Raw genomic sequence first — 27,530 nt, 5'->3', positions numbered from 1 at the left:
GGTAACATTCTCCTCTGTCTTGTCATAATGGCTGATATGAAATTTAGGGGGGCCACAGCCCCTCTAAAAGCGATCTAATAATGTCCATGCCCGCCATGGCCTCTACGGGGTTAATTTTCAGTGGCTCCATATCCAGATTTCTTCTAAATATATTAAGCTACATATGTACTAAGTTTGGTGCTTTTATCACAAAATGCACAATCCTTATGAATATTGGAGATAAGCAGCCCCACTAGAACGAATTTGCATGTGGAATGCGGAAGAGCAAACAATAAGGTGCTAAAATACAAAGCTTAAACATTATCTAATGTTTAAGATTTAATTAAATGTTTGATATGATTGGTGTAACCATGTTGGATGACATTGTCAGTCAGTCTTCTTTCTCCAAAATATGCGCACATTTTCTTGCTGGTGTTAAGAAAATCTACGTCTGTGGAAAATCATGACATGCACATGAACATTTTCTGTGCATTCAAAGTCATGTTTGATTCAAATGGAGGCCTGTGCTGCGGGACAAACTATTGTGCCACCAGATGAACTAGATCCGCCAAAACCGAAGACATCAAGAAAAACCAGCTTACCTGCAGATAATACTGGGTTTGTGTCATAATTGACTGCAGTATGAACTCGTTTATCGGCGCGGTAGTGGCGGGTGGTCCGATTAATTTTGTTGAATCGGTGGTTCGAGTCAGGGTTTATCAGTGAATAAAACTTATTAGCATTTCGGTTACTTCGGCTTTTTGATTTTCCGGTACGGATTTAACATTTCAGGATGTACGGCAGTCAGTAGTCTAGTACAAAGGCTCGCATCCTTTATCAAAACGACATTGGCAGAATGGATATCTACCGATATCTTTCTGTGCAATAGTACTCAGCAGTTATTATGCCATAACAGTATCATTGTACTGTATTTTATGCACCTTGACCGTTTTGTGCAGTCATTTATTCAAAATGTTCCCAGCTCTGAAAGTGTTGTCAGAAAAGCTTATTTCATAAGAGTTTTGTCTGTTTACTGGCGTTTTAATACATTCAGGGTTTTGAGCCTGCCGTCTCCAGCAGTCCACTCCAAGTCAGGACATTCACCGTCCACCATTTGCGATTCGGTATGTACGGAACTTAAAATTGATTCGTCTAGACGTGATTTGTTCGTTCTGTTGCCAACCGCTGCAATGCTGCGGTTCCAGCACAGACGTTTGGTGTGTCTTCACTAATTGATTATTAACTAATTTAAATTAACTAATTTGGACGGCATAGTGGCCCAGTGGTTAGCACCGTCGCCTCACCACAAGAAGGTCCTGGGTTTGAATCCCGGGGTTGTCCGACCTTGGGGGTCATCCCAGGTCGTCCTCTGTGTGGAGTTTGCATGTTCTCCCCGTGTCTGCGGTGGGTTTCCTCTGGGTGCTCCCGTTTCCCCCACCCTCAAAAAGACACGCCTGTTAGGGTTAATACTCCTGCCTGTGCCCCCGACCGAGGCATGGCAAGACAAGCTGGAGTTGGTCCCCGGGTGCTGCTGCACAGCGGCTGCCCCCTGCTCCTAGCTACACAGCTAGGATGGGTTAAATGCCGAGCAGAAATCTCAAAATCAAATCAAAAAATTAACACAAGCAGTCAGTGAGCTAAATGGATGAGTCCACATCTGCTGTCTGATACTTGAAATATCAGGGTGTGATGACGGGGAGAGGAAAGAGGGAAATGAGGAGGAAGGAAAAGAGGAACGATAAGGCACAAAACTTGACAGAAAATAGAAATTGAGTGAGTAAGAGAGAGGAGGATAGCAGTCGGGCAGAGAGAGAGAGGAAGGGGGGGGGGATTCAGAGAGGATGACAGCCAGGGAAAGGTGAAGTCAGAAAAGACGAGCGGAGAGCTATGGAGAGAGGGAGAGGGAAAGTAGCAGGAGGCAAAGGCGTTGTGAGGGATGGATAATCTTTTTTTTTCTCTTCCCCCCACTGCGCTCTAATCCTTTTGTAATCATTTCCTTTGGCTGATATGATATTTATGCTCTTGTGAAAACCCTGATCCGGTTTCTCTCGGTGTCCCTAAAGACGGGCGCCGTCTTTCAGCATGACCTCAACACACACAAACACATCCTCGCACACTTACGCACACTTTTCTCCCTCACTTTTTCTTCACACTGTGAGAGAAGTGTCCCACCATACTTCTCCCCATACTTACATACAAACACAAGGAAACAAGCGATCATTTTCTCCGGACTGGAGCGCCGCATTTGTGTAAATACATACATCGGTTTGATTTAAGGGGAAACATATCTGTCATAAAAATATAAAATGCGATTTACCTTACCCCGCCGCGAGTCCTGGTAATCATAGGATTCGGTTTAGATGTGCCGGGGAGCACACCATGTCCTTGCCAGGCATCGACCCGGCACATCATCCTCCTCCTTCTTTCCCATCTTTCTCCTCTAAATAGTGAGTAATAAAGCCTGAACATAGTCTCCAGAAATGCTGTTGTATTAATAATTCATGCATTGTGTTGCACAGTATACGCCGCCGAGACAGAATGTCTTTCCATATCGGACAGTGTAGATGGAGCGGTATACAACAGCTGACTTCAGTAGTAAGAGACCTTTTTCAACAGTTTGTGGGAGTTTTTGATAGAAAAACACAGACATTGATACTCAATAAATCTGGTGTACTTAACAGTTATTCAATTGTAATTCAGTTTGTGTTGGTTGAGGTTGCACAGAATGGTGCGGTGAAGCATCTCTCGGTTGGTGCAGTAGGTGCAGGTGGTCATTACGTCTGAAAATGAGTTTACTGTGTGTAGATTATAAAGTTGGAAACCTGCCCAAGTATTTCATAAGTTTGTGTGTGTGTCTGTGCGTTTGAGTAAATGTACATTACATATACCTTGTGCACGTGTGTGTGTGTGTGTGTGTGTGTGTGTGTGTGTGTGTGTGTGTGTGTGTGTGTGTGGATTACAGTGTCCATGTCTTTAGTAGCAGATGGTCGTCCAGTAGGAGCCAGTTTGATAGCGTTATTAAGGTAGAATGGGTTAGCATGTAGCTACGCTAATCCAGCCTGGCCCTTAACCTAACCCTAACACCAGTCCCTGTCCTCCCTCTGTCCTTCACAAGCAGCACACACACTTTTACATACTTGAACCCCAGCCATTATGTATAAGTCTTTTGTGTTAAGGGTACCCCATCATGCCTTATCTACCCATGAAGCATAATTTTAGGGGGAAACGAGGCAATCCACCTTCCTGTTAAGACAGGGGCGGAGATGTGAGCGGTGACAAAGATGTAGCAGTTGCATTTGAGAGAGTAAATCCAGTTAGGCACTTTCAGAACCACATAATGTTTTTTGTTTTGTTTTGTTTTGTTTTGGTTTTTTTACATCGTACGCACCCTTGTATTCACTAACTGAAGTGTATTTTATGCCAGAGGGTGTACTTTCACTAACAGGCTGCTTTGCTTGTCCTCCATTGAGGGACGATATCGACTAATAACTGATTAGCTGTTTTTGGATTTAACAGGAAAGTTAAGCAAATGTCTCATGTATGTACTCAGGAAAATGCTTCAGGACTTGGCATATCAACATTTTTCCCAGTGGTGATATTCACAAAGAATATACCCAGTATTTAAGAAAATGTGAATTTAGTAAAAATGTGTAAGTACAAATAATTATCCTTCTGTGCTCTCTCCTTACATTTTTAGATTAATTACGTGCAGTGAATTGCTATGTGCAATACTTTTGTGTGTGAGTACTGTTGTTAACCCAAGTGTCTGCTGTTTCAGTGTGTCTTAACACTGGAATAAGACTGTGAAATGAAGTGTTACAGGTCCCATATTTTGTTTTACCCGAACACATTTTATATCAGTTCTCCACTTAACAAGATAGAGTATATTTTTTAGTAAAAGACCTGCTACTCCCCGTTATCCTCCCAATGACCCTACTGTACAGGGGCCAAATCCTTCTTATTTGTCTCATTATAACTCTGAAGGCTTATCTGTGCCAACACTGGGAGGGCTTGGGGTTTAAAACCCATTGAGACCGGCCCTTGTATAAATGTATTGGCTTGAAGTGATGATAGGTGAGGATGTCAGGGTCTGCAGCAGTGATACTCTACCATGTGCCGTGGAGAGCCATGTGTATGCAAGTTTTCTTTCCAACCCAACATCACAGCAGCTAATTTCACTAGGTAGTCCTTCCGAGTGAAATCCTGATGAAACCGGTCCTAGACAGTCCTAGTGAAGCTCTGTCTGGTTGAAGGTGTGTTGAGCACTGAAACCAGCAGGTGTAGTGTTGGGTGGCAAAGAAAGCCTGAATACACATGGCTTTCCATGGCACGTCGTTAAGTATCACCGGTATATTGAACGCATGTGCAGTATGAATGCTGTCCCAGTAGCTATCCCAGTATGTCATCTTCTGCTTTGTGACTCCCTCTAGAGGAGAAATACAGAATTGCAGGTAAACAATTTACTGCATTACATATTTCCCCTGAGAGGTGTTGGAAAACAAATAGCACGGCAAATAACTTTTTACTCTCCCTTTTCCCTTCATTCTCTCTCTGTCTCTCTCTGTCTCTCTCTCTCTCTCTCTCTCTCACCAGGGGTATGTTTCCAATGCGTGATAGATGTGGTTCCAGTGAAAAATGAAGACGGGTTGGTCATTATGTTCATTCTAAACTTTGAGCTTCCCACTGACCCCAAGCCAGTCAACAGCTCCCCAGTCAGAGAGCTCAACCATGTGCTGCATCTCCCCTGGCTGACCCTGGGTATGTTATAAAGCTCCGTACGGTTAGTGGAGGTACATGCATACTTAAAAAAACAAACAGATATTGCTATTCAGTGACCTGCTGATATTCAGCTGCATACCACGCTTCTGATTCTTACAGACATGACTGGAGAAAAATGTGATAATCCTATTGCAACCCGGCTTATTTCCGTGTCTCGTGTTCAGCTGCTTTCTTACCACACAAGTTGACTCAGAACACACTCTTGCTCGCAGCAGCAGCCTGCATAATTGCTGCAGAGGCAACGCTGATTTACACACGCTTAACACTCATACCACTTCCTCCAGTGTTAACACAAACATTAAACTCCTGACCACTAAGCAGCTCCACCAGAACAGTTCGGGGTCTGGTGCTTTACGTAGTACTTATTAAGTGTAAATCAAGGCACTTCTGAAAGAAGCAAGGTAACGCTCAGTCAGCCACCGTCCATTCTGTTTCGCACAGGAGTACTGAATGACTTTAACTCTGTGGAGAAGGTACCATAGAAATCATAGAGTAACCCCCAAATTTACACCAGTAATTTTTTTTCAATATCATCTACATAATTATGAAGCGATATACAATTGGGGAAATTGCTGCAGTAATCAGAGGCACCCATTTCTCTTAATTTGTGTTTAAAAACTGACATTTCAGTGTCTGCAAATTAATATTCCTGAGTTTATGACATTGCCATATAGCGTCATCTCATATATTGCCTGACTGAGAGAGACATGAGAGAGAGAGATTCATTACTACAACTTGTGGCTTTGCTAAGAGAGTCGTTTTGTTGATTTGAAAGGACAATAAAGCAGCTGTAAATGTAAAAGCATTTACATACGTTACTGTACAAGCCCATTGCCTCATATGTCGCAGTGCATTGTCTTGATGAGACCAGCTGTACATTCATGAGCATTACAACCAATCGGTGTCAGTTAGCTGTTATGCTCGTGCTGCCACACTTGAAACGGTGTTCACACGAGTTAGTTGTAGGATACCAGTTACTATGAGTTCTAATGATTACTAATTTGAAGTTTATGTGGGAACATCTGCGTTCTTTGCAGTAAACAATTTTAACATTTCAGCTCAATGGACTCCCAGTCAATCTGAGCAAATCTGCACCCTCCAACTTACTGACAAAGAGCTATAATGCAGGTCCAATGTAAACCTATTGGAGACAACTAGCTAGCTCCCAGAGAGGCGATGGTGTAAATTGTCATGACTTGCCTTCATTTTTCCGAGTTGCATTTGAACTAATAAATAAGAAATGTGTATTTGGTTACATTATGTCATGAACTTATTTTTCTTGTAATATCTAAAATTAAGACTGTCTCCCGCTCTCTCTCTCTCTCTCTCTCTCTCTCTCTCTCTCTCTCTCTCTCTCTCTCTCTCTCTCTCTCTCTCTCTCTCTCTCTCTCTCTCTCTCTCTTACTCCGTCAGCTCGGCGGCGGCAACTGCGTCTCCTGCTCCGCTCACTGAGCTGTGGGGCCGACCCCTTGTCAGAGGACTCTGAGTTGGGAGGTACTCGGGCTGACCTGCCTCCCCTTGGACATGAGTCGGTAGCCCTGGACAAACTCCTGTCCCTCCCTGAAAGACAGCGGCTGGAGGGGGCGGGAGCCGAATTGCTGCTATGGGACCAGGAGGATGGGGAGGACAAGTTCGGAGGGGGGGAGACGGCAGGCCTGATGGAGGCCAGGCGAGGTAGCAACGAAACCAGAGAGGTGTGCAGGGTTAAAGATGTGTCAGGGGATCAAAGAGCAGAGCTATTTGTGGATACAAGAGGAAATGGAGGGAGGGACCTCCATGCGGACCTGCCCCCAGCCCCGGCCTCAGCTCCCCCGACACTGACACTCCCCCTTGCCTTCTCCCATTCTTCACCCAGGTGATTATTCTCTTTAAATTCCTATCAATATTTATTATAGATTGCAAGGAGTGTAATGACTCTGAGTCAATGGACAGTTGAAAAAATAAGCATCCGTTTCAGTGGTTCAAAATGAAAAGCTGTGTTGATAGTCCTCACAGCATGGTGGCCCAGTAGTCAGCACTGTTGCCTCACAGCAAGAAGGTCCTGGGTTCGAACCCCAGGCCGTCCCAGGTCCTTTCTGTGTGGAGTTTGCATGTTCTCCCCGTGTCTGTATCGGTTTCCTCCAGGTGCTCCGGTTTCCTCTCACCTTCAAAAAGACATGCATGTTAGGGTTAATACGCCTGCCTGTGCCCCTGAGCAAGGCAATGGAAAGAACAACTGGAGGTGGTCCCCGGGTGCTGCAGCTGCCCCCTGCTCCTATACAATAGGATGGCTTAGATGCAGAAGACACATTCATTGTAAGAACATTGTAACAATACAATGACAGAGTAAAGCGGTTTTCTTTCTTTCTTTCTTTGTCTGAGCTTCTCTCTCTCATTCACGCACATACACACAATGTATACACTCACACGGACGTGCACGCACACTTCTCTCAATTCCGTCATTTCACCTGTTGGACAAGTGAGGTTGTCGGTGTCAGTTTGCGGGAAGAGTGAGCGTGACACAAACAGGAGAGGGAACTAAGTAAAGAAATTACAACTTAGAAACGGAGACAAGGCTTGAAAATAAATCCCCATATTTTTTTTTAAGTCTGTGGTGTGGCAATATTTTGTTTTCCCTGTCAGTTATGACAGACACAACGTTCATGTCACTGACCAAACAAAAGAAAATAGTTTACCGTCTGTGTCACACCCATGTGCACACCTGCAACTGGCAGCACAGCAAACATGGCACCCAGGAACATTTTAATCAGTTGGACTTAACAACAACAAGAACTTAGTTTTGTATAGCGCCTTTCAAGGAACCCAAGGATGCTTTACACTAGATAAGAAAAAAAAGAAAAGATTAAAACAACGATCAAAAGACTACAGACCATAGGCCTTAGTAAAAAGGTAGGTTTTCAGTAGTCTTTTAAAATTGTCCAAAGAAGCGGCGTTGTAGATCTCTGCTGGAATAGAGTTCGAAAGGGTGGGGCTGCTACACTAAAGGCTCTCTCCCCAAAAGTCTGCAGGCTGGTGTTGAAGGTGTAGTGGAAGAAACTTGTCGTCATTCTAAGTGACTTTGTCAGTCTCAGTTGACTGCAGGTATCCCAAACCTTAGAAACGGGACATTTAAATTAAATATGCAGATTACAGTGACCATTAACTAGAGTTACAGTGGCCATGTGTGCTAGTCACCGAAGATTGGGGAATGTTTGCAATCACAGCATTGTAAGATGGTGACAGATGTACTCTTAGCCCCCCCCCCCACACACACACACACACACACACACACACAGTTCAGAGATGGTCATTCCCTCTTCACACAGACGGCTTCTTTGACTCCCCGTTCAGACCAGGGTTCCTCCCTATCAAGGATGTGCACATCCTCATCCCTGAAAGAGTGGCCACTGGCCTGTAGATGGGGTGTAGACTGTGGAGTCCTGGCCTGACGTGTTAGCTCTCCTGTGTTGTGCCATCCTCTTGGCCAGCGTCTGTTTTGTTTCCCCTATGTACAAGTCACAGCAATCCTCCTGGCACTTAACAGCGTACACTGTATTGCTCTGTTTGTGCCGGGGGACCCGATCCTTGGGGTTAGACCAGTTTCGGGTGTAGCATGTTTTGGGATTTAAAAGCAACCAATACGCAACTTTTCTGACACTCCCGCCACATATGGAATCACCACTGGTTTATAGTTAGGCAGCTGTTGTCCTTCTCCTCTTTTCGATCGGCTGGTGCACTGTTTAGGCATCTTCCTGGCTTTGACAAACGCCCAGTTAGGATAACCACACTCAGCCCACATTAACAGGCCCTGGTTTTCTCCCCTTCCCCGGCCGCTGTGTCGGTGGGGTCGTTGTCAACTCGGTGTTACAGCGTCCTGATGACTCCTAGTTTGTGCTCCAGTGGATGATGAGAGTCAAACCTTAAGCACTGATCAGTATGTGTTGGTTTACGGTACACACGGACTTTCAGTTGCCCCCCATCCCCAATTGCTATTTCACAGTCTTAAGAAGGCTAACCTGTCATTTTTCCACATCCTTCCTGGTGAACTTGATGTGGTTGTCCACAGAGTTAATGTGGTCGGTGAAACATGGTACATCCTGAGATTTAATTGTAACCCAGGTGTCATCCACAAATCTGAACCAATGTCTAGGGGGTTTCCCTGGATACGGCTTCATAGCCCTCTTTTTTACTTCCTCCATACACAAGTTGGCCACTACAGGTGAAACTGGGGAACCCATAGCGCACCCATGCCTCCACCTACAGTACTGCCCCCTGTATGTGAAGTGTGTGGACTGAAGACAGTTTCAGGAGCAGACACACTTGGTCAGTGTTAAGGGTGGTCCTATTGCAAAGAATGGGGTCTTCCTGTAATTTCATACAGACCACTTCCACTGCTCAGCAACAGGAACGCATGTGGAGAGAGACTTGACATCATAAGACACCATCGTTCATCCACCTCCATGATGACGTCTTTCACCTTATCCATAAAATCCATAGTGTTCTGGGTGTGATGTTCATTACTGCCTACCAACGGATTAAGAATAGGTGCCAGAAACTTAAAATAGATGTTATAGGTTTATGTATCTGAGGGAAGCCATAAAGACTAGGTGTAGCTTCCTCTGGGTATAATCAGTGGTACAATATTCTGTCAATAGCATTGTCCTGTTCTGCTTCAGACAATCTATCACCTTGCTCTTGAAACCACTACGCTACCACAAGAGTACATCCATCACCATTTTACAACGGTGTGATTGCAGCTATTCCCCAAACCTCTGTGAATGGTACATGTGGCTGTCGTAACTCTAATTAATGGTCACGGCAATCTGCATACGAAACCGGTGTTAGAGCACCAGTTTCAGTCATTATGCCACTGTATGTATTGTTAGGGTGGGGATACCTGCAGTCAGCCGAGACTGAAGAAGACACATAGATGAGTGATGAAACGTTTCTCCCGCTAAACCCGGGTCCAGATGAACTGGTTCAACTTCTCTGGGATTCCACACCTGGGTTACTGAGCATGCGTCAAGATATTTTGAACAAACATGACTGTATATATCTGTTCAGACTCCACAAAGTAATTCATCTTGTAAAAAGAAAAGATACAGAGTTTAACAGGGAATTAATTCCCTTCTAATTCTGATTCTGATTTACTTGTGATAAAAGCACTCTGAATGTTCATTGCCATGGATTTACATCCATATTATGTGGTGGACGTACTGATTGTAAAGCCTTTAGGGGACTACCTTGTGATTTTGGGCTATAAAAAAAACATTGACATGGGGATGTTTTAGACAAATCGATCCTTCAGTGCTTTTTATGTTTAAAGTCTAGTCATTCTTTATCGATTTCCTTACCTGGATTATTTTTTTTTCCTACCTGGATTACTGAGCATGCATCAAGACGTTGTCATTCTTAACAAACAAAGAATGAAAGACATGTTTTTCTCTATTGTTCAAGAGTCAGTATGGCGCAAAAATAATCAAAAATTTAACGGAATAGTGCCCTCAAAATTGGAATTCAAGTCCACTTGTGAATTTTGGGACTCTTTACACCCCTACATAATGCCAGTAGGAAAGCTAATGCTCCTGTTCCCAGAAAGCTCAACAGTGCATGAATAGCTCCCCCTTGTGTTTGGTTAAGAGACAGACTCCTTGCTTTGCTTGAAACTAGATTAGCTGTTGTCAACAATGTTGCATGGAGAGACATGGGTGGCAGATCTAAATCTACCAAACATGATCACAACTGATTTCCACTGATCGGTACAGTTTTGATCACAGAGGGGGGAACTATTTAGTGAAATCAGCTTGTGTAGTGTTAAACAAATGAAAGCTTAAACGCCAGACAGACTACAGGACTTTCAGGGGCGGTTTCCCGGGCAGGGATTAAGCAGGTGTGATCCATGACCACCATCACTTTAAGCCAGAAAGCCACTTTATTTTGTCATTGTACAGGTTACAATAAAATATGTCTTCTGCATTTAACCCATCCTATTGTATAGGAGCAGTGGGCAGCTGCAGGACCAACTCCAGTTCTTCTTTCCATTGCCTTGCTCAGGCGCCCAGACAGGAGTATTAACCCTAACATGCATGTCTTTTTGATGGAGGGAGGAAACCAGAGCACCTGGAGGAAACCCACGCAGACACGGGGAGAACATGCAAACTCCACACAGAAAGGACCTCGGAAGGCCTGGGGTTCAAACCCAGGACCTTCTTGCTGTGAGGCACAGTGCTAACCACTGGGCCACCGTGTCGGCCATTAATTAACATCAAATGAATAAACAGTTTCCTAAGCCGCTGTATAGTCAGACAACAGTCCTGTATTTAGTACAGACTGTCTGCTTTTATTGTGTTTGTATTTTGATTCGAGAGTAAATGAATTCACAGTGCGCTGTTTTTGGTTTTGTGTCATTTTCTGTTAATGATTCTAATGATTGTAAAGAAATCAGTAACAGTGACTTTGCCTAAACAATGCATTGCATAACTGACTTTTTAAAAAATGTATTTCTCTGTTAATTTTGTCCAGGAGAGAAAGAGGAGGGAGGGGAGCGGAGGTGGAGGGAGATGACTGCCCGTTCCGCAGTAACCCTTCCACCAACATGCTGTATGAGAGCTGCAGGAGTCTGAAACACGCCTCCTCTGTGGATGACGTGAAGAGTGGCCAGAGTTACCGGGAGCGGAGGCTGCAAACACGACACAGCTGTACCGGTAAGAGAGACTCTCCTTCTCCCAGTGAGAGACACCAGCTCCCTCTTCGCTCTCTGCAAACAATTTTTAAACTTTACAACAATGCACAACCATCATCCTTGAGCCCCTAAAAATGCTCACAGATGAGTTTTACTGCATAATTTATTGCATCAGTTTCATGCAACATTGGACAGCTAATGCAGCAGTTGATGCATTTCTTTTGAAATAAAAATGGTGTTTAAAAAGAATCTACATCTACCACATTGATTAAGAATTTTACTCAACTTGTTGCATTGAACAGTAATATAGGACCCACCATTAAGCTTTGCTTTGTTTTGAGGATAATATGAAGGTAGTTAAAGCAAATTTATAAGATCTAACAAGTGTATCTTTTTAAAGCATTTCTAGACCATGTCAAGTATAGTTGCAGCCTCGCAGTAATTTTGATCTTTTTACAATTAAAAAAAGAAGAAGAATGAATGGAATGATAATAACAGATATCCACTTACTGAGCACTTTATTAGGAATACCTGTACATCTACTTATTCATGCAATCATGTGGCAGCAGTGCAATGCATAAAATCATGCCGATACGGGTCAAGATCTTCTGTTAATGTTCACATTAACCATCAGAATGGGGGGAAAAATGTGATCTCTGTGATTTCGACCGTGGTATGATTGTTGGTGCCAGACTGGCTGGTTTGAGTATTTCTGTAACTGTTGATCTTCTGGGATATTCACACACAACAGTCTATAGAGTTTACTAAGAATGGTGTGAAAAACATCCACTGAGAGGCAGCTCTGTGGACTGAAACATCGTATTGATGAGAGAGGTCAACGGAGAATGGCCAGACTGATTGGAGCTGACTGAAAGGCTACGGTAACTCCGATAACCATTCTGTACAATTGTGGTGAGCAGAAAAGCATCTCTGAATGCACAACATGTTGAACCTTGAGGCGGATGGGCTAAAACAGCAGAAGAACATGTCAGGTTCCACTTCTGTCAGCCAAGGACAGAAAGCTGAGGCTCCAGCGGGCACAGGCTCATCAAAACTGGACAGTTGAAGACTGAAAAAGGCAGCCTGGTTTGATGAAGCTCAATTTCTGCTGAGGCACACAGATGGTAGGGTCAGAATTTGGTGCCAATAGCATGAAACCATGGACACACCCTGCGTTGTGTCAACAGTCCAGGCTATGGGGAGTGGTGTAATTGTGTGGAGAATGTTTTCTTGGCACACTTTGGGCTCATTAGTACCAATCAATCATCGCTTGAATGCCACGGCCTCTTTAAGTATTGTTGCTGACCATGTGCATCCCTTCATGGCCACAATTTTACCCATCTTCTTATGGCTACTTCCAGGACAATAATGTATCATGCCAAAAAGCAAAGTTGTCTCAAACTGGTTTCATGAACATGCCAATGAGTTAATGTTCTTCAGTGGCCTTACCAGTCACTAGATCTGAATCCAACAACCTCTGGAATGTGGTGGAATGGGAGATTCGCAGTATGAATGTGCAGCGCACAAATCTGCAGAAATTGCTCGATGCAATCATATCAACATGGACCGGAATCTCAAAGGAATGTTTCCAACATCTCATGGAAACCATGCCATGAAGAACTGAGGCTATTTTGAGAGCAAAGGGAGGCCCTACCCACTTTTAGTATAGTGTTCCTAATAAAGTGCTCAGTGAGTGTAGTTAGGTAATTACAGTTATTGGTGATGCATAAATTATGTTAATTTAATTACTCGGACATGATCGTCATGCAACCTGCAATTTCTGCAATTAATATTTGAAACAGTCAAAGATGATATTTTCTCTATCTATTGTATATACTAGAATTATTACACATACAGTATAATGAGTCGTCATTTCCAATGCTCTCATAATATTTAATTTTCATCCATTAAGCATATCTCATTAGTCACATTTTCACTTTAGAACCAGGAAATAAATCACATTCTGTTTCAGCACGATAAACAACCAGGGTCTAAATAACTGGTTTGCAGGTTGGAGACCCCAGTGAATCAAAGTGTAGGAAAACGATATAGGAATTAGATTTTCATAAAAAACACGCTTATATAGACACTACAGTGACTTCTGGAGTCATTTTTGTGGGAGAAGTTTACTTCCGTGTCTAAAAAAGCCAATCCAAAAATGATATAACATAGGGGAGAGCAATCAAGTTGAACACTAAGAAATTAATGGATCTCAATGCTAGTTCTGACACTGCAGAGCAGTCGTCACCAACCTTTTCAAGCCCAAGATCACATCCCAAGTCCAAACGTAAACCAAGATCTACCACTTGCAAAAAATGACGAAAAAAATACAAGCCCACAAAGTAGTTCCACGCTGACACTTTATCTTGTCACCTGTCAGTCATAAGCCAATTTAGTTTCAAAGCCCCTATCAAACATTTGTCTCCCACCAAGATCACAAGCCAATTATAATATAATTATGACAACAGGCAAAGTATTAATTTAATCATACAAATAGTATAATCAGAAGTAAGTACGACTATCATTCAAAATTTCATGACGACAGTCATATTAAAATTTTTCAATATTTCCACAGGCCTGTCACTCATTCACCATTCATAATAACCTGAACAATCAGTCAGTTACTCATCTAAGCCAATCATGTGCAGCACTGTTTCACTTTCCCTTTTAAACAACATATAACACAGATCATATCCTTCTGTAAACAATAGCCTACAACAGATCATATTCAAACTGGCAATACTCACTCTGATGGCTGTGGATGAGACCCCCCCACACACACACACACACAAACACATTCAATGTGATGGCTGCGATTGCACACTGTCAGCAAGTGCTCTGTAGTCTGGTCATCATTTGATACAGCAAGTCTGACACTGTCTGTGAGATGTCTGTTAGTTAGACAGGACCTGCTCTTTGACTTGATTATTTTCATCTGTGAAAAGGCCATCTCCTCACAGAGACATGTTGATCCAAAGTAGGCCTTCACCTTAAGTGTGTAAGAGGAAAGGAGGGGGAACTCTTCAGTGTTTACGAGACCCCAAAAGTCGCTGTCTCTTGATCTGGCTTTCAACTCGATGTCGTTTTGCAAATCAATTATCTCCATGTCAACTCTGACTGGTAAAGCAAATACTTGTTGGAATTTCGCGGACACCTCCTCAATCTCAATGGGGAGGAAAGGGTTTGAGATAAATGCAACAACCTCCCCTATGTTTAACTCCTGAAAATGTCCATTGAATTCAGATGCCAGTTTCTCCAGGTGGGGGCAGAATTCTTGCGGGACAAAAGCATCTTTGTGTCCGATGTTTTGTGACATTTTCTCTTGGTTTAGGAAGTGCACCAGCCTTCCATTCCTCAGCTGAGAGGCCCACACACTCACCTTGACCTTAAAGGCATTGACAGTGCTGATCATGTGTGCCACATCTTTGTCTTTCCCCTGAAGCTCATAGTTGAGCTCGTTCAGTTTTGCTGTTGTGTCAGTGTCTAGCAGCCATGCAGCCATGCATGTGTCTAGCAGCAGTCTAGCAGCCATGCATCATCAGACAGTTCCTCGTGCTCCTCATTTCGTGACTCCAGAAATGATTTCATCTCGGGCAGCAAGTCAACAAATCACTGCAGTACTTTCCCGTGACTCAACCACCTTACGCCAGCGTGGAGAATCAAGTCACCATATGTGGCATCAAGCTCATCTAATAAAGATTTAAACAGGCGGTCCTGTTTAAAGTCCTTCTGCACGACTCAAATCAAAAATCATAACGACAACTGTCATGACATGAGACAAGTCCGCTACTTTACTAGCCAGTGCTTGCTGATGGATCACACAGTGGTAGTTCACAAACTTGGGGAAATCAGGATCACGACGGCACAGTGCAACGAAGCCGGAATGCAGCCCACACATTGCCAGGGCCCCATCTGTAGTGGTCGCTACCAGCTTACGAATGGGAATGCTGTTATCAGGACCATAATGTTTAAACTCATTGTAAATGTCCTCACCTCTTGTCCTCCCTTTTAATGGTAAAAGGGTGAGACAAGCCTCCTTAGTAGTTGAATCCTTAAAAGCCATGCGAACAAACACCATCAGCTGTGCTGTGTCTGTCATATCCTGGGATTCGTCAAATTGCAGCAAAAAGCACTGACAAAGTGATAAATCCTTGAGCACTTGTTGATTCATGTCCTCCGATAACGACTCCACCCTTCCCGTCACAGTGGCTGAGCCAAATGGCACACTTCCAAAAGCATTTTTAATGTTGTCTTTGTTCTCGAATTCTTTGAATAACGTCTTGGCGGTAACGACCATTGCCTCCTTGTATGGCTCTCCATTGGTGAACGGTTTCTTATGTTTAGCCAAAAGATAGCTGACGTGGAAGGATGCCTCTGTTGCAGCCTTACTTTTAGCTGTTGGTTTGGTCAAAACTGACTGTGTGCTCTATAGTGGGTAGGTGTCTTTAAACCTTGGGGTGGATGGTGTTGTGGTGCCGCTCCACATTGCCCTTTTTTGCATGCGCTACAGGCTGGTGACAAATCAGGCAACTCGTTTTGTCCTTTACTATGGTGAACAGAAAGTCGTGTTCCCATTCTATGTGAAAATGATACGTTTTTTGCTTTTTCCGTTGTGCCTCCGCCATCGTGTATCATTAGCTTGATAGCTCATGAGCGTAACAAGAAGTGCCTGAGCTAGTTAAGGCAGGAGTCAGGGATGTAATTTGTCAGCCGTTCACCTAGAAACTGTATTTGATTGGCCAGATACATATATACCCCTTCCCCACCCCTTGACCACCATCACCACACACAGGGCTCACACAGGGCGCATTTGAAATTAAAATAAATACTAATGAATAAACAAAAACATTTCGACGTTATCGGCTCCGGCATCCTGCGACCCTGAGAGCAGGATAAGCAGTTTGGATAATGGATGGATGAGGTTTTTTTCTCTGATTTTGAAAACCTCTCACGGTCAACTTAGAATGCTTCCAAGATCGACTTGTCAATCACAATCGACGGGTTGGCGACTCCTGCAGTGGAGGTAATAATTATGAGCCTTCTCGGCATCCAGGAGACCAGGAACAGACCAGGGTTGGAAGAAATCACGGTCAGAGGGGAGAATTTGAGTTGTGGTGTGAGGAGGACCAGTGGAGAACTGGGCAGGTGTCTTGGTGAGTGACCGGTGTTAGCCTATTAGATATATACATGTCTATAACTGTGGGCGCTAGCTAACAATATCGAACCTGTAACCTGAAAAAAATGTATTCCATCGCACACCAGGATACTAGGATTGACACTATTTCATTAATGGAGTTGAAATGCGTAGTTCACTACTTTCATTTTAATGTAATCTATCAATAAAACACGGCGAATCTGATGAAGCAACATGCGAAACACGGATTTCACTCCTTTCATTTTAATATAATCCATTAATAACATAATGTCAATCCTAGTATCCTGGTGTGCACTGGAATATTATTTTTGTTTACTGTGGTTTACTCTGCACCAGCTGGCACTCAGGAGAGAAGCACTGCGGTGCATGCAGGGTATCTTTAGTTATTGGATATCTAACGCATTGCACCATTGTAAACCTTGCTACCATGTATCAGGCTATAATGAAACTAATATTGGTCGTCTAATACCAGTACGAGTATTGATACTTACCCATAACAGAAACTAATGTGCAAGTATCAACTTGAATCAGTCGCATCTCATACTGCGTAATATAATCCCACACTACTTTTACGGTCCTCAATTAATCACAATCACAATGTGTCTTACTGTATAAATTTTTTATGACATTTAAATCATATATAACTTCGTTAAATAAAACACTCAACAGTATGGAAAGTGCGCAACAAATAAGGAGCAAAATAATCCAGTGAGTCAAGTAAATTCTTTAATAGACAGTACAAGCCTGTTTCATGCCATAAGCAATCATCATTAAAGAATTTACTTGAATCACAGGATCATATATATATAACAGTGACATATGGTCAGAGTTGATGGGAGGAAGCATCAAGAAATTGCTGAAGACATTTGCTGTGCCCACACTTTTTGGAAGCAGTATTGGCCATGGTGATGAAGAAACCCCAGAGAAGTGAGATCGAATAGAGGTAAGCCGTTTTTAGTTAAAGTTAGTTACATTGAATGCATAACATTCAAAGTTACATATTGTGTCTGCTCTATTTAGTACTGAGATGGTTTGCAGGTATAACTGATAATCATAGTTAATTTTACTGTCACTGTAGATTGAAGAACAAACTGTCTCTGCTTCTACTGACATAGGCAGTGTGACCAGCTGTGGGACAGAAACACAACCTGTTGCTGCTTCAGCCCACAGTTAAGGTGGGCTTGTTCCAGAGGTAAGACTTGGCTATAACTTTAGAAACTAATGCTAACTGAAACTTTTTTTTGAGCTCTGAGCAAAATTTGATGTGTGGTTGGGTTGACATTCTTACAGTAGGCCTAGTAGTAAGGCTGTACCGCTGCACACATACCTGCAACAGTAGCTGAATGCATGTAGACATACATGCAGCATGCAACAGTATCTGAATGCCTGTAGACATACATGCAGCATGCAACAGTATCTGAATGCCTGTAGACATACATGCAGCATGCATAAGTAGCTGAATGCATGTAGACATAAATGCAGCATGCAACTGTAGCTGAATGCTTGTGGACATACATGCAGCATCAATCAGTAGACGTCTTTGGTCCTGGCTTCTTAGTGCCATTTGTATTCTGTGCACTACTAAAGCACTAATAAATATTTTGTTGCAATAATTGAGCCTGCTACTTCTATATATTTGTCATTATTTCGGGCCAGTTTGGAAGCCCTTGCCACACAGTTTTATGTGAATACCAGCATTTCAATGTGTCGCTGATGGTTGGAATGGTGATCGTGAAAAATAGGTGATTTGCAGGTAGCTTCCTGGCCTTTTGTTACCTACTGCTTCATCTACAAATGAATGGATGTACGGCTGTCCATGCAATTCTCATGCGGCTTTTGTTCGCTTGCCTATTAATTGCTGGGGGTTGGGTGGACATTATAGTATGCTAATTTGTGACTGAAAACTTTTAGAGTATTGGGGAGGGGTCTCCCCTGTCACATATGAATTGCTACATTATCTTACAGTATGACATGCATTTTTTTTTTATTGTAGGTTGCCATTGTTAGTCCATCATTATGGAAGCCAGCAGCATTGTATGGGAGCCAGGCCATTGTACTTTGCATCAGTCACTTGTTGAAAGCAACATTGTTGTAGAAATCCATCGGCCACCATTGGTGCTGTGCCCTCACAGGGTACCGATGAAAACTGTACAATCTGCTGTGGCGACCCCTGAGAAACGGGGAACAAGCTGAAAGAAGAAGAAGATTGTTGTAGAAATTGCATTTCTGAAAACTTTTTTTTTTTTTACATTATACAGGTCCATTGGAAGTTTTCCATTCTGCAATGTTAAAGTACAAGAGACAACATTTCTCCTACATGGACATGAGGGAAGGAGGGCACCTTGCTGTTTTGGAGCACAATGAAAATATTGTGAAGAGGACCCTGCCACTAACAGCAAAGGTAGAAACACATATTTTGTTGGTATTTTTTCTATATAGTAACAATTACTATGACCCTTGCTCTCAATGTAGACATCAATGTGGACAATTTACATTGTCACCTATGTCCCAAGTTGTTTCCCTTTTTTAATTTTGTAAATAAACTGAACACTTCACCCTCGCTATTTTAAATGAAAATATGACTGAGCACAAGTTCATCCAAGTCTTCATCTGTTACGTTTCCCTGAATATCTTTTCTGTCATTTCAGGTGCGTCGCAAAGGAAAATTTTGTTGCCATGGGGGGACAAAACAACGGGTTGTGAAGATCGTTTACGAACCTCACACGTACAACTTCGGCATGTGCCTTGTTGAACTTGTCATTGCACGAAGACGGGATCCGCCCTTGCCTACAAAGTGCGAATGCTATCACTCCTGCTCCCTCAGCCTGCTCTTCTTCCAAACATTGCAGCAGTCCCAAAACCATCCAAACAAGAAGCCGCTGTGAAGCACCAGTCTCGTTTTCCAAAGTGATGTAATGTGAAGTCTAGCAAAGTGGCTGAGGAAAAATAAAAATACTGAGCAACTGGCCCTTTGGACTTATTTCACCCCTGTCAGTGGCTTCATAACCCCTTAATTTATGATTTACATTTTCAAATGTGCAATACTGACTTAACAGTGCAATAATTTTACATTTCTAACTGTGCAATATTTCAACTGCACAATGCTTTGTTGTATATTTATATTGTATGAGAATTGCATTACTGTACATTCTTTAATATTTTTACATATTTCTTATTTTTCTATCTGTATTATATATTATATAATGCGCATATTTTTTAAACCTTTCTTGCTTTTCTATTTTTCTTATAATTTCACTTGTGCTTATATGTATTTTGTCTTCTAGGATGTGAGCAACTGTAACTTGACCCCATTTCCCCTTGGTTTACATTCTCTGCACCATTGCACATTATTGCCTCTTATGTTGCCTGTATAAGTCAATATATATATATTCTAGTCTCCGCCCTCGGAGGTGGAGACTAGAAATCATAGCTGAACTTGCCTGCAGTTCTTCCTTGTCACCAGCTACGTCACTGACCCGTCAAATTACGACACCGGTGCCGAAAGAAGAACAGATTTTGCAACTACGTCCCTGAGACACAGAACATGGGCAACAACTGCAGACGTTTTTCACACTATATCCCACATTCGGATAGATAGAGATAAGGCTAAAAACCGGCAAAGTTTTCCTGGGCGCTGCACGGCGGCTGCCTGCCACTCCTAGCTACACAGCTAGGATGGATTAAATGCAGAGAGTAAATTTCATTTGTATGTATGTACAAAATGACTAATAAAGAATATTCTATTCTATTCTTTAAGGCAAAAGACGTGTTTTCTTAGAAACAACAGAGCAAGAGCAGCTTGTAGAAGTCGCCATAGTACGGCGCCGTCTTCGATTTCATCCCTTTGCAGCTGCTATTTCCTTTCCTTAGCAAATAGATTCTTAAACTACTGTTAAATGGAACAAAAGGCAGGTGTAGTGATCCAGCGTCACCAGTCTTCAGGGACAGCTGCTCTCATCACGAGATTTTTTTTTTCTATGTGTGATTTAAATACAGAGAATAAGTCCCACTCGAACCACACCGTAGATACCACAGTGATTAACTAATACGTTTGACTCACGGCCATGAGGGCCGTGGGTTCAGTCCTGTCCATTCTGTGTGGGGTTTGTTTGTTCTCTGTGTGTATGTGTGGTTTTCCTGTGCATGGTAGGTGAATTTGACTCTTACAATGTCCATAGTTATCAATGGGAGTTTACTGAAAGTGATTGTGTGTTTGTTGGCCCTGTGATGGACTGGTGACCGCTTCCTGCAGCTCTGATCTGTATAAAGCTGGTATGGAGAATGAATGAATGAGTGAATGGATGAATGAATAATCCTCTCATCTTCCCTCATTTCTTTTTACTTTTTCAGGTGGTATGGTAACAAGTAGGAAGACCAGCATACCTGGTGGGACATCAGACACAGATGTAGTATGCAGCCGCAACCTTAGCCAGGTAAAAAAAAACACACACGCACATATATCACACACACACACACACACACACACACACAGAGAAAAGAGTTCCATAAATACAGAATAGATATGCTCAAAATTTCTAAATTGTTAATTATTTAGTATATATCGCCCAGTATTTTCTCAATGCTTACATCATATAGCATATTGCAACTTTTATGACTTTTTTTTTAAGATTATTTTTTTGGCATGTTTACCTTTATTGGATAGAGGATAGTGAAGTGGGAGAGAGCGATGGGTATAACATGCAACAAAGGTCACTGGCTGGAATCTAACCGGGGACGTTGTGATTCTGTGGCATGCACCATTACCATTTGGCTACCTAGGCACCCCCGTGACTCATATCTTGAAGTATAGCAAATTTACTGTGGCACTTTTATCCATTGTTTGGTTAGAAAAGTGCTGTGCAAAACACTAAATGTTTACAAATATTATTATCATTATTAATACTACTAATAAATAATAATAATAATATTGTAGAGCAGATTTAAAATTGATCCCTCTGCCATATCATTGTCATTAAGAGGTTTGCTAGCTGGATCCATGCTCAGCCTTTGAATCTAATCTTTCTCAAATTCAAAACCCACTGACCTCTTGAAATGTCATAACTTGTCATAATTGCATCAGTGCAGCGATTAACATTTTTGAAAAGAAATGAGATGTTTTATACCCATTTAATTTATCAGATTTCAGAGATTCTGACTGCACACGTGCATGTGTGTGTGTGTGTGTGTGTGTGTGTGTGTGTGTGTGTGTGTGTGTGTGTGTGTGTGTGTGTGTGTGTTTGTGTGTGTGTGTGTGTGTGCGCACACGTGCATTTGTACGTCTGTATTTCCTGCAGGTGCAGCAGTTGACTCAGAGCTTGCTGGAGCCAAAGACAGATCCCTATGTGGCTCTGCAACCCGGGGAAAGAGACATCCTGGCTCCGTGCAAACTGATAGACAGAACTCACCATGTTACTGAGAGAGTCACTGAGGTTAGTGTCACCCAAGTAAGGAAAAGGGGAGAGGAGAGGACACAGGGACAGAGGAGAGCAGAAAAGGAGGGGGGGGTGAAGGGAGGGAGGCAGATGTTAGACAAACATCCCTATCTAAACAAGAACAGAAAGGGATGGGTTTGCCCTGTTGCAAGGAGTTTTCTTCTGCGAATGCAGCATTTGTTCTGTCCAGCCAGGGGCAGTAAAGGGCTGATGTTGTTCTTCACTAGTCTTTCTAACCCTGCTCAGGATGGGACAGGACGGGGAGGCCACCTGCCAGGGTGAGCTGCCACCTTGCGCCTAATCATTGCACAAATAAAATATCAGCGAATTTTCTCAGAACTTGTTGAAATGGAGAGTTTTGCTGTTGCTTCATCCGACTACTTACTAATCGCTGAATGGCAGTAGTATCGATCCCAATTTAGCATTCTTCTTACTTGATAACTTTACAGTATGTCTCCAGTTCAGTGTAGTCTCGAGGGAAATTCTGGGCTGTCCAAGTTTCAGAGCCCTTGCAAGTCCTGTCTCTGTAATGAGCTGTGGGTCAACCTCTGCCCTTTGGGGCAGTTTGGATTAATGCTGACTCATGAACAACACATGTGTGAGTGCAAGTGTGTGTTTTCGTATGTTTTTATGTTTCCCTGATTGCATTTGTGCATGCTTGCATCGGTGTCGTGTAAAAGGCCGTTGAACCTTCACAATAGCAGTGATACCACACCCCAAATCAGAGCTGCTATCCATCATCATTCATCAAGGGCCCATGGAAGGATTCATATGGGGTAAATCCTTCCGCAGCAAAGCCTGGCCCACGCCACAAGAGTGTTCAAATTTTAACATATGTTGAAAATGCGAGAGACCCCACACATAACGACATATAATGATAAATTTCACAAGTTTTTTTGTCCTCTGGTGTGTGGAGAACACACACACTTACCACAATTAACAGCGATCAACCATGGTCCCAACTCAAAATCTCTCACAATTAAACGTGGCTTTCACAGATGCCGCCATGACTGTTGTTGTGTTTTTGATATTTGCCGCTTCAGTCAGCTTGGCTCCCAATTAGCTGTTGTACTTTCACACATGACAATCCACAGACTGTGTCCTTGGCGTTCTTTGGGGCTCCCCCCCAACAATACAGGATATTGGATCGGATCAGATCAGATCGTAAATATTGAACATGTTTTATATTTGCGACTTGAAATCGGTGCCGCCATGATGGACTTCCAAGCAGATCAGGGAAAGTAAAATACAACAAACATCCCGCTGGGTGTCCGGGTAGCTTAGCAGTCTATTCCATTGCCTGTCAACATGGGGATCCCAGTTCGAATCCCCGTGTTGCCTCTGGCGTGGTCGGGCATCCCTACAGACACAGTTGGCTGTTTCTGCAGGTGGGAAGCCAGATGTGGGTATGTGTCCTGGTCGCTGCACTAGCACCTCCTCTGGTCAGTTGGGGCACCTGTTCGGGGGGAGGAGGAACTGAGGAGAAAAGTGTGATCCTCCCACTTGCTACATTCCCCAGGCAAAACTCCTCACTGTCAGGTGAAAAGAAGCAGCTGGTGACTCCACGTGTATCGGAGAAGATATGTGGTAGTCTGCAACCATCCCCGGATCGGCAGAGGGGATGGAGCAGCGACCGGGATGGCTCGAAAGAGTGGGGTAATTGGCCGGATACAATTGGGGAGAAAAGGGGGGGATCCCCCCCCCAAAAAAAAATCACACCACAGGAGAATCGGGCAAGATAATCTTTAGAACCGTCAGTGTGGACTAGTTGGAAGGGAGGACCTGGAACCAAATTCGACTGAATTATCTTGTAGTGTGGGCCAGCCTTTAGGCAGTGTAAAGCCAGAAAAGCACATCTGTCTCCTACTCTTAGATTTACATCCACACAATTTATATTCCATCCAACTGCTGTAAACCAGACTAGCCACTTCTTACCTCTCACCGTTCAATGCATTTGTCTTTCCCCTACCCAGAACTGACAGTATGGGCAAGTGACTGCTTACCCATGCATGCATGCAAGTGTGTTTGTGTGTTTTAGAGATGACAGCCTACCCAAAAGTTTTCCCCACGGTGAAAAGCTGGAGGCCATCTCCATTTATAATAAATGAGGATTTGTCAACGTGCATTGACAGAATCAGCCAGTGTTGTTGGACAGGGCAACAGATGTAGTCAGAATGGCTGCAGGTTATTCCAGCGCTTATAATACTGCTGTGAAGTCATTGCACATTTTCTACCTCTATGCAAGTGGCCGATTTAGGAAATACTTCACTCCTGACTTGAATTTCATATATGTCATATATACACATATACTCTTCACTGGATGAATCGGTACCGAATATACATATTGTACCTGTTCATCCAGTGAAGATTTCCTGAGTCTTTTTATTGCATAACAATTCAAATCTGAGAGCTGCACAGCACCGGCTTTTAGCTGCTAGCCCATGAGCAGCCTCATTGGAGTAGTTGTTGGTAAAATTCCCTCCTTTAAGCAACCTTGGAAGCAGTGCTTTTGGGTCTCGGATGGGAAGAACATTGCTCATTCTATTTCTATGCCCAGAGTATCTCAGTCAGATTGCAGATTTAAACCAATGACCTTTCAGTCACAAGCCCTCTCCCAACATGAAAATGTTCAGCATCTGAGAGGGAACAGAGACAGCAAAGGCATCCAGTAGATTTCTGAAATAACACCCACCCTCTTCTACTGTAGTTATCATTATGGGCCCACAGTACCATGTGTGTGTGTGTGGGGGGGGGTGCAGGGATTCCCTGCAAACCACAAGGGTCCAATTTGAGCACTGCTCTCATTCCATCAACACTAGACACACACACACACACACACAAATTGCTGATATAGGAAATGTAACTTACATGAGTTATCTGCTTTCATGTCCTGCTCTCCTTCTATCCATCCCCTCTTTCTTCTTTGCCTCACTCTTCTACCTCTTTCACCCCTTCTGCTTTTCCTGACCTCTTTTCCACTGTTCTCCTTCCTTCTCTCCTCTACTTGCATCCCTCCACCCTCCCATAGCAGGTATTCGGTTTGCTTTATAGTGCAGTTGTTGAGGTTGTTGGTCTAAATGGCTTGTGGCTGTGCATGTGTGTGGGGGTGCGCACGTGCACGTTCATGTAGGAGGCACCTGCTGCATTCATCAAGAGGATGAGCCAAGCCTAATTATAACTGTAATAAGTACATGCACACACACACACACACCTGTGCTGGTAAATGTATGAGTAGTATCTGTGCCTCATTCAGGTGGTGAGCCTAGAGGGCATTTCTAGCTTACATGGAAAAACAGAGCAACGGAGCTTCATAAATGTCCCTTTCTTTTTTTTTTTTACAATTACTTTCTATCATCTGAGCTAATGTTCTGCTCTGAAAAAACTCCCATTAAGTGAAACATACCGTTACCTTTCATCACACACACCAATTAACTTGCAATGCAATGATAATAAAAATAATAAAAACAAACAGCCTAGAAGCAATGCAGTCTCACAGACCACAACCAAAGCAAATAGTATTTGGTTGCCAAGGATGAGAAGCTATTTAGGATGTGGGCAGGGCTGGAGGTTTTGAGAGAAGTTGGAGCACATGGAGCCTGGAACGGAGGGCTTCATAACCCTCATAAAATTAAATTAGATAAAGGGCAACCAAGAAGGACAAACGCGAATGTCGCTGACTGACTGACTGACTGACTGACTGACTGAGTGAGTGAGTGATCATGTTTGACATGATTGGGCTGCTGGATCAGGTGACCAACAGCGTCACTTAATTTTCACGATTGGACAGCCGAGAGGCACGAGGGAGAACACACTGTTAAAGCACTAAACCTGCACAAATAAGACGAAACGAAACCGTGTCAGGGCATTCGGGTGGTGTGGTGGTCTATTCCGTTGCCTACCCACATGGAGATTGGCGGTTCGAATTCCTGTGTTACCTCCGGCTTGGTTGAGCGTCCCTACAGACACAATTGGCCGTGTTTGGGTGGGAAGCCGGATGTGGGTATGTGTCCTGGTCACTGCGCTAGCACCCCCTCCGGTTGGTCAGGGCTCCTGTTAAGGGGGGAGGGGTAACTGGGGGGGAATAATGTGATCCTCCCACGCACTACGTCCCCCTGGTGAAACTCCTCGCTGTCAGGTGAAAAGAAGGGGCTGGCAACGCCACATATTGGAGGAGACGTGATAGTCTGCAGGCCTCCCTGGATCGGTAGAGGGGGTGGAGCAGTGCCTGGGATGGCTCGGACCAAGCTGGAGGTAACACGGGGATTCGAACCGGCAATCCCCGTGTTGGTAGGCAACAGAATAGACCGCCACGCCACCTGGACGCCTTAATTGTGTCTTTTTTAATTCAAAGCTGGCATTGTTTGAGATGTCTTTATTGTAGTAACCCGAGTGGGACCGAGCCGCTCGAGCTGATGTACACATCTCACACAATGCCAACTTTGCATCAAAAATGACATAATTGGCCGAATGACACTTAATGGCAACGGTCATAAGCGTGTTTTGAATTAACAGGGTCATACAGCAGATTTTTTTTTACGTTAGTCTCTCTCTCTGAGGGCAAATGTTTAGACATGACAGCATTTTTTTTGCAACATCAGTTATTTCCTGCACATGAGGCCAGGACCTAGGATTTTGACCTACTGCTGAGTATTTATGACAACACAAACTGGATAAAAAGATGAGTTTCACCTCTTTTTTTATAAAAATACTTAAATTACAGTAGATATTATATTGAACTCGACAACCATCAGATCATTATAATTGTTTATTTGACTCCGGCTTTTCACCGATCCTGAAACTTGTCCTGGAAATGAGCGTAGAAGGAAAAGGATATTTCCTTGCTCATTTTCAAAAGAGCGGCTGTAATAATCTGAATCCTTGCTCCATGTTATCCCTGAAAACTTGCTAGTTGCATGAATCCCATTTTACATAGATGCTCAGGAAACATGCCATTACATTTTTTTTATATATATATATTTTGCATCTTTGTACAAGAGAGGATAAGCCCACCCTTTGAGATGTTCCCTCATACCTTTTGTTGACTGACCATGTTTTTATTTAATCTACGTAGATCTTCCTCACAACAGACGCTCTGTGTGGAGACGTACTTGATTTACCCGATGTATGAAATTATATTCACGCTTCTTTGATGGTAATATTAAAATCAAATGACACATTCCTGGTTAATAGTATCTAAATATGATGTTCTTGGGTAAATATAGGTACAGGTCATCTTGTTCTGAACTTAGTATATAACAGTATCGGTTTAAATCAGGTGTTTGAAATACGTAGTTTGCTCACTCACTGGCGTTTGTGTTTAAGCTACCAACTGTTGTTGTGCTACCTCACTGTATTGTGTAAGCAACACGTACAACAAAGGGGAAGCCTCTTCCTCTGTGTCCCCCACGCTGTTATTTTTGCTGTAGGTCAAGCGGAGCTACATGGGAGGTATTTTCGTTGTGGGGCAGTGGGCGAAGTGTAAGTGAGTAATGAGGGGATACGTGCCGATGACAGCGTAGTTAAA

The 27,530-nt window shown here is 43.2% G+C and overlaps 1 protein-coding gene across 1 annotated transcript in view; it reads left to right on the top strand.

The window, feature by feature from the left end:
• Positions 1–27,530, top strand: part of LOC130124425 (potassium voltage-gated channel subfamily H member 6-like) — a 93,272-nt gene that overhangs the window by 25,910 nt on the left and 39,832 nt on the right. Inside the window, exons 3-7 of the mRNA XM_056293883.1 lie at positions 4,573–4,737; positions 6,172–6,613; positions 11,263–11,441; positions 20,925–21,007; positions 21,875–22,003. Of these exons, the coding sequence (XP_056149858.1) occupies positions 4,573–4,737; positions 6,172–6,613; positions 11,263–11,441; positions 20,925–21,007; positions 21,875–22,003 (998 nt within the window). The remainder of the gene's footprint in view (positions 1–4,572; positions 4,738–6,171; positions 6,614–11,262; positions 11,442–20,924; positions 21,008–21,874; positions 22,004–27,530) is intronic.

The sequence above is a fragment of the Lampris incognitus genome, chromosome 14, assembly GCF_029633865.1.
Source record: "Lampris incognitus isolate fLamInc1 chromosome 14, fLamInc1.hap2, whole genome shotgun sequence".
NCBI classification, from domain to species: Eukaryota; Metazoa; Chordata; class Actinopteri; order Lampriformes; family Lampridae; genus Lampris; species Lampris incognitus.
The sequence above is the reverse complement of the archived record's forward strand: the minus strand, read 5'-3'. Positions and strand labels throughout refer to the sequence as shown.